This window comes from Danio rerio, chromosome 23 (assembly GCF_049306965.1).
Source record: "Danio rerio strain Tuebingen ecotype United States chromosome 23, GRCz12tu, whole genome shotgun sequence".
In the NCBI taxonomy this organism is placed as follows: Eukaryota; Metazoa; Chordata; class Actinopteri; order Cypriniformes; family Danionidae; genus Danio; species Danio rerio.
The window spans coordinates 5,504,270-5,512,500 of record NC_133198.1 but is presented as its reverse complement, the minus strand read 5'-3'; the positions used below and the strand labels follow the sequence as shown (position 1 = coordinate 5,512,500).

At 35.3% G+C, this 8,231-nt stretch overlaps 1 protein-coding gene across 17 annotated transcripts in view; it reads right to left on the bottom strand.

Moving 5' to 3' along the window:
- LOC103908677 (tubby-related protein 1-like) overlaps positions 1–8,231 on the bottom strand; it is a 51,998-nt gene that overhangs the window by 18,627 nt on the left and 25,140 nt on the right. For 2 of the 17 annotated variants that reach the window (XM_073939754.1, XM_073939755.1), the window contains exon 1: positions 7,624–7,751. The exons of 11 other annotated variants lie outside the window; for them this stretch is intronic. In XM_073939754.1, coding sequence (XP_073795855.1) covers positions 7,624–7,638 — 15 coding nt within the window. In that variant the 5' untranslated portion in view covers positions 7,639–7,751. Of the gene's footprint in view, positions 1,482–7,623; positions 7,796–8,231 lie in introns of those variants that run through there. 4 more of the 17 variants (XM_073939743.1, XM_073939744.1, XM_073939750.1 and 1 more) reach the window with 4 other exon arrangements.

Below are 8,231 nucleotides of genomic sequence, written 5' to 3'. Positions count from 1 at the left end.
GACAAGGAAACTCTCGAATGCTTTCAGAGAAAGGAAATCAAGGTGTGGAATGGCCTAGCCAATTACCTGACTTGAATCTAATATGAAATACAAATTGAAGATCAGATTTGGTAGACAAGACCCACAGGAACATCAAGATTTTTTTACACTGTGTTGAAGTCTGTAAAATTCTTGTGACTTCATTCACCATATGAGAGGGGCAACCCAAGCTCATTCTGAAAACGTAGTCCCGCGGACGTTTCTGGAGACAGTGGAATACGTCCGGGGGGGTACGTACGGGCGCGTTTATTTTTTTCAAGCAAACGCTGCGGGGCGGTGTGACGCCGTTCCCTTTCGCGCTTGCCGGCAGACCGCTTACCTCCTTGTGGAGGGCTTCCCCGCTGCAACCCGTTTGTCCACTCAGCTCACCGTGTACGTCGGCAGGCTCAAAATGCAGGGAGGAGTCGGCCACGGCGATCGGTTTCGAGTCCGGGGAAGACCGGTTCCAGTAATCAGGTAAGACAAAAACAGAATCCCAAAAATGAAGTGAACGACTTTCATAACAGGGTGAGAACGTGGTGAAATCCGGAAAAAAAAATCAGGGCTTATTTTTTTGGACGGCTTTTGTAAACTGTTACATGGGTTTAGGGAAGCGAGCAGGCGGGCGGGTCGATCGGAAAGATTGGTTGGGTTCGGGGAAGGAGGAGGGCGGGTTGGCCGATTGGCCGATCGCGCAGTCAATCATCCGGTCAGTCGGACAGCGGCCTCCGGCGGGTTCATGCGAGAACAGCGCGGGCGCGCTCGCGAGAGGCGTCTGAGACGCGAAAAAGCGCACAACAGCGGCCTCTCGCGGATTCACGAAAACAAAAACTGCAGCCGTACGTACCCGCCAGGACGTATTCCGCGATCTCCAGAAACGTCCACAGGACTTCGTTTCCACAATGAGCCCGGGTTGGAGAGGGGTCTTTAAGCTTCCATCACCAAAAAGGCCTTTTATTTAAAGTATTAAATACGTTTCAGTTGTTCAGTTCAACTTGTGTCGTTCCATTGCTATTACACATAACACTTTTTCAGATTTTCTTGGATTTGTTTTATTTTTATGTTTGTATTGTTTGTGTTTTTACCAAAATCTGGTTCAATCTCATGTCAACTGCTCCTTTAGAAATATTATTCCCATATAATTCCTGTGTTATTATTTCTGAAATGTAAGCTAAATGTTGATGTTCTTACAACTATTTTATTTTGTATTTTTGAAGATGATGTGTGCTTTTAATTCAACAATCATGTCATCAACTTTCTTATAGACAAATAATCAGTCAAGATTTTCTGTGCATTCAAGCCTAGCTCAAACAAAGCAGTTAAATCTGTTTAACCAGTCATGGCACATTGGTTTAAGAAGTGACCTGTTACATACTGGACGCTGAGGGAGGCCAGACTCTGTGAAGGATATGGCGAAAGTCTAATTCTTACACAATGTAGGCCGGACGTCACAGCCTGCTTCCGTACTGCACGGACTGGGGAGCATATAATCTGATTAAGCCAAACTTAAATGAGTATTTATAGACCTCAGTTTGACAAAGACAGTGGGATCCTTGATTACTGAAGCCATGGGGATTTTACTCAGACTATATGGAAAGCCCCTTAAACCATAGAGGTTTGGTTTGACATCTGCTCCGCCGGCTGAGAGATATTGATTGGTTAATTTTTAATTGGAGTTAATGTTTCATAATTTGAGCCTGGAAAAGCTCTTCTGTGTCAACGAGTTTCGGTGAGTTTTTAATGCTCCAGTGGCCTTGATCAAATGACGTCTTCTTCTCACTCTTTAGAGTATATATTTACAAATGAAACAGGATATTTAGGAAAAAGGAAACACATGAAAAAAAGATTCCTTTTTTTTTGAAAAACAATTATTTTTAAATTATATAAAAAACTAATATATAATCAAAAATTATGACAACATATGTTTTATGTTACTTTAACTTAATTTAGTATGTTAATCAGGTTTTAACTTTTTTAAGCTGTTGTGACTATGTTTTAAGTCAGTTTAATTGATTTAAATTGAAATAACAAAGTTTATTCGATTCAGCGTAAAAATTTAAAGCAGAAACCTTTTATAGTGTACTGACATAAAAATGTTTGCATTTAAAAATTGTTTAAAAACATTAGTTAGCATCATAAATTATGATAAAAATAGATGTAAAATAAAAGCAATTTGTGAAAAAAATTTACAATTGAATAATCAATCAAAATATGCCTATTATTATAATTATAATAATTATTATTATTTTTATAATTATTATTATTATTTGGGCTCCCCGTATTCGCATGGGTTTCCTCTGGGTGCTCCCACAGGTTCACAGATATGGGTTAGGTGGATTGGGTATAAGCTAAATTGTCTGTAGTGTATATCTGTATGTCCTTGTCCTCCAGGGGTGCGTTTCCCAAACAACGACGTAACTCGCGGCTGAACTATCATAGTACGATGCATCGTTTGGGAAAAGAACTATGTAGTGACGAGTGTTTCCCAAAACGCATAGTTTCTCTGTCGCAGATCCATCGCTTGAACCACGTTAGTTATAACGTAAAACACCCATAATGATGCTCTAAACTGGGTCGAGTAACTACTTCTTTAGAGAAGAACCCATAATTTTCTTGTGCAAATTATGATGTTTCACACAAACACGCATTTAAAATAAAATCCAGTATTAGAATTGGTAAAAACATGCACTCGCTTTCCAACTTTTTAACTGAGATATATGTAAATAGCATATAGGATTTGTGTTTGCTTTACAAATATTATTGAGAAGTTGAACATTACATATTCTATTCTAAAACATATCACTTACAAAAGCTAACACGTATTCTAATATCATATAAATTGTGTAGATAAATAAATAAATAACGAGGGTATTAATTATAAAATGAAATGTAATATTTATTATTTATTAGAAATTAAAAAATCTAAGTTAAATAATAATAATTTTAATAATGATGATGATGATGATGATGATGATAGTGATGATGATGATGATAATAATAATAATAATTAATAATTAATGATATTATTAAGTAGGATATTGTTTATTTATTTATTTATTTATTTTTGAGAAGTCTACTTTTACAATTTGACATGTAAACCACAGCAGAAAGTTCCAACCAGCATGCCCATGTCCTATACAATACAGATACTTAATAAATAACCCACTATAAATTAAAAGAATTAACATATGCTTTTTGATTTCACAAGCTTTGGAGACGTAACATAAATTCCGCTTTTAAATAATAAGTCACCTATAGTTTTCACCATGTGTTCAAAATGACATCAGTGTTTTCAAAGTGCACTGCGAAGGGAGCACAATTGTAAAACATGAAGATCGCAAAAACTGAACTGTAAAAATTGTAAAATGTAAAAATAAAAGAGGTGACCTTAATGCTTTTTTTATTTTTAATAATTCCAAAATTGAATGTTAGAATGTTCTAAATGAATAGAGCATAGGGGGGATAAGTGGGAATAAAACACAGCCAGGAGCTTTGTTTCTAACTACAGCTCCAGAGGTGTAGTTGTGAGTGCTCAAGTTTGCGAATGTTCGTTGGAGCCAAAGATTTGGGAAACGACAAACCATGTTTGTAACGACAGAACTTGCGACCTTAGTTGGCTAACAATGGCTTTGGGAAACACACCCCAGGTTGGGGGTTAGGCGTTGTGCTAACGCACCTCATAAAAACGAAACATCAACATGGTGTGGCTAAATATCAACTTCGATATAAACTGCCCTGTAAGTATTATTTTTACTATTACTACTACTACTACTACTACTACTATTATAATTAATTTTAATTTTGAAATAACTAAAATATTAGCATTATTAGAAAGTAAGAATTATACTTTGACTTCATTTTAATCCTTTAAAATATAAATTCAATCTATCAAACAGCTACAGGGATCATTTAAAATGAAAAATGGCAATAGCAAACTGGAGGCATTTGCAGTGAACATTATGAAACATAAATTTAGTTCCAATTGAAAATATGGTAATAATATAATAAAAAATAAGAATTGTTTAAATAATGAATAAAATACAATTATAAAACATATATAACTAAAGCACGAGGCGTCATGGTGGTGCAGTGGGTAGCACAATCACCTCACAGCAAGAAGGTCGCTGGTTCGAGCCTCAGGTCAGTTGGCATTTCTGCGTGGAGTTTGCATATATTCCCCGAGATCCCATGAGTTTCCTCTGGGTGCTCTAGTTTCCCCCACAGTCCAAAGACATGCGGTACAGGTGAATTGGGTGAGCTAAATTGTCCGTAGTGTATGTGTGTGAATGAACGAGTGTGTATGGTGTTTGCCAGTGATGGGTTGCCGCTGGAAGGGCATTCGCTACATAAAACATACGCAAGAAATGTTGGCGGTTTATTCCACTGTGGTGGCCTCAGATAATAAAGGGACTAATCCGAAAAGAAAATGAATAAATGTATAACTAAAGCAATTCTGACAATATTTAATATTTTTCATAGATTTATTAAAGTTTATTTATAACTCTTTTTAATTTGAAATTAAAAATAAAGATAAACAGTTACTGGACCAATTGAAAACAGCACTATAATAAATATAAATCAAGCAATTATTATTACAGTAAATTCATTATTAAATTGAACATAAAATCTTAATCATTCATTCATTCATTTTCTTGTCGGCTTAATCCCTTTATTAATCCGGGGTCACCACAGCGGAATGAACCGTCAACTTATCCATCTTAATCATTAACATTATTATTCATTTATTCATATTCCTTTAGATTAGTTTCTTATTTATCAGGGACTGGCAAAGCAGAATGAACTGCCAACTATTCCGGTTCATGTTTTACGCAGCGGATGCCCTTCCAGCCACAACACAGTACTGGGAAACAGCCATACTCTTATTTACACACAGTTATACATTAAGGCCAATTTAGTTTTCTCAATTCACCTACAGTTAAAGTCATAATTATTAGCCCCCCTGTTTATTTTTTTCCCCAATTTCTGTTTATCTAGGTTAATTAGGTTAACTAGGCAGGTTAGGGTAATTAGGGAAGTTATTGTATAATGATGGTTTGTTCTGTAGACTATCTGAAAAATATTTAGCCTAAAGTGGCTAATTGTTTTGACCTTAAAATGGTGTTTTAAAAATGTAACTGCTTTTATTCTAGCCGAAATAAAGCAAATAAGAGTTTCTACCAGAAGAAAAAATATTATCAGACATACTGTAAAAATTCTTTGCTCTGTTAAACATCATTTGGGAAATATTTAAAAAAAGAAAAAAAATTCAAAGGGGGGCTAATAATTCTGACTTCAACTGTATATTGCATGTCTTTGGACTGTGGGGGAAACTAAAACACCTGGAGGAAACACACGCTAACCTGGGGAGAACATGCAAACTCCACACAGAATTGCCAACTGGCCCAATCGGGACTTGAACCAACGACATTCTTGCTGTGAGGCAACAGTGCTAACCACTGAGCCACCATGCCACTCTAACATTATCATTCAATACTTATTATTAATATTACTATTATTACTACTATTATTACTGGTATTATTATTTTCCAATTTAACTCATTACATTTACCAATAAAGGGCTACCATAGCCCTTTAAAAACAACAACAGGTAAGTTATTTGCAGATATGGAACTCAACATGGTCGCTGTTCTTTTCTAAAGCTTTTCTAAATATTGATAATTTTTAACACAACCTCTATAACAGATTCAGTGTTACATACACTGAAGATGGTATAACATTTTATCAATCTAAGATACTGGATGACATTTAGGGCTCTATTTTGACGATCCAGGTGCAAAGTCCAAAGCGCAGGGCTCAAAAGCATTAAGGGCATGTCCGAATCCACTTTTGCTCTTTTAAGGACGTAAAAATCCACTTTCCGCCGTGGCGCATGGTCTAACAGGGTTGAGCTTATTCTCTTAATGAGTTATAGGTGTGTTTTGAGAATAAAGCAATCAGAGTATCATCTCAAATTCCCTTTAAGAGTTAGTTGTGTGGTGACATTTGCTATTTACATGGCGGACTTTGTAGGTGGAAAAACTAAACGCTTCACCAGAGAGAAAACAGCTAAACAGAGCATCTATTGCGCAAAAATGAGAGATGAGCCTCCTCATTCTTTACTTTCACTTTCACTCTCATGGATAGGGAAACGTGTTGTACGCACAGACATCCATTAGCCTATACATAATTAATTTTGTTTGTTAAGTGCAACAATTTGTTTCAAAACTATTTCTAAATTTAGTTCTAATTTCAAGTAAACAAATGAATGAACAATAATAACGAAGTGTGGTCAAAAAACTGAATTATTTAAAAATACACGTGCTATGCCTCATATGGTCTAAAACCTGCAGGTGGGCAAATCTAAGCTTGTTTTTCATAAAACAAATATAAATATGCATATGATAAATAATACTACCACTACTAATAACATTATACAAAAGCAAATTGTCATGAATGAACTAAAAAAGCCCCCTGAGATGAAGAAGGCATGGAGGCAGTAGTTTTTATATTTATGTAGGCAAAAAATTTTATTTTTTATTTTAATCCTTTAATTCTTTTTCAATTTTAAAGATATTTGCCTATTGTTGTACATCCTGTGTGTATTAAGCAAGTGAGACACACAACTAACGCGCTCTGAGCTGAACTTTAGACATCCTCTCGGCTGGTCTAATGAACATTGTATTTTAGTTCCTCAAAATAGCAAAGAACCAGCAATGCGCCTTAACACACCTCCTTTTTAGACCAGAACACCTATAGGCGCACAAATGAGCGCAAATGCATTTGCTACTTAAACAGCATGGTGCAGAATGTCAAAACGACTCCTGCGCCAAGCTGAAACTAGCAAACAACAATTGCGCCGCGCCTTGCGCCGGGTGTATGATAGGGCCCTTAATGTTTGATATATGTTAGAATAAACAGAATTTAGATTAAACGTGCAATCAATTAGATTTGAAAGGTAAACTCGATATAAGACTCTGGAAAACACACAATAAAAAACAAAAAGAAAATAAGCTAAAAGAAAAAGCAAGAAAATAATAATAAAAAAAAGAAATACATAACAAAACTCAAAGAAAACAAAATACATTTAAAACAACAACAAATCAAAATACACACAGATCAAAACACACATAAAACAGAAGAAACACAAGACAATCAAAACTCTCACAACAGTAAATCACACACAAAGCTAAAACACAAAATAAATGCAAAACAAAACAACTAAAAACTAATCAAACAGACTTGCGGTATCTTCATATGACTACTTTAGACTTCTGTAGCACATTTTAGATAATAATAGCATTGTAATTTACTGAGGTATAAACTGAACAAATCTATTCTCAGTGACCAGATGTCCCTGTTTTCTGACGACAGAGCTCATTATTGTTCTCTTGCCCTGAACTGAACCTGTTTTACTTTAACGTTAAACCACACAAAATGCATTGTGTCCATTTTAAACAATCATAAGTGAGATATTTGTAATCTTTTCACTGCTGAACTATATCATTTTAGAAATTTGCATACACCCTTACTCCTATTACTATCTAAAACACCTCTAGTCTCAGACATTAATGACATCTATAAACAGTATTTTCAACTCAGATATACCTTATCTGCAGACATGGCTAATGAGACGGCATCGGTTGTATGGTAAAAGTCCCACCAGCAAAGCAGATGAAGCTGTCATGTGTGTTTATGTAAGTGTGTGTGTGTGTATGTTCAGTCTGCCTGATTATGAAAGCTAGTTTAGTCCGGAGAAGTTGATAATCGGATTCAGTGTAAAGCCCATCTGCTTTGGGAGGAACCAAAGCAACAGGAGGAGCACACCATCATATACTGACACCAAGCAACACTGTACACTACTCAATCAAGTATCAGCAAACTTAAAATGTGAAAAATTATTTTACATTTCTGATATCTTTGTTTTTGTTTGTTTTAAAGGTGCTGTTAAAGGGATAGTTACAACCCAGGCTCAATGAAAATATGTAACTTAGGCCCAATCCCAATTCTGTTTTTTTTTTTTTTTTACCCCTACCCATTCCCCTTGGCCGTTTAAACCAAAAATATTTTTCTTACTTTGATTTTTTTGTCTTGTTCCAAATATCTAACAATTCTTATATTAAGAAGCATTTTCTAGGTAAGCAAAACATATTGTCTTGTTTTCAGAAATAATATGCCAGTTTTAAGTGAGTTTTTTCTTAAAACAAGCAAAATAA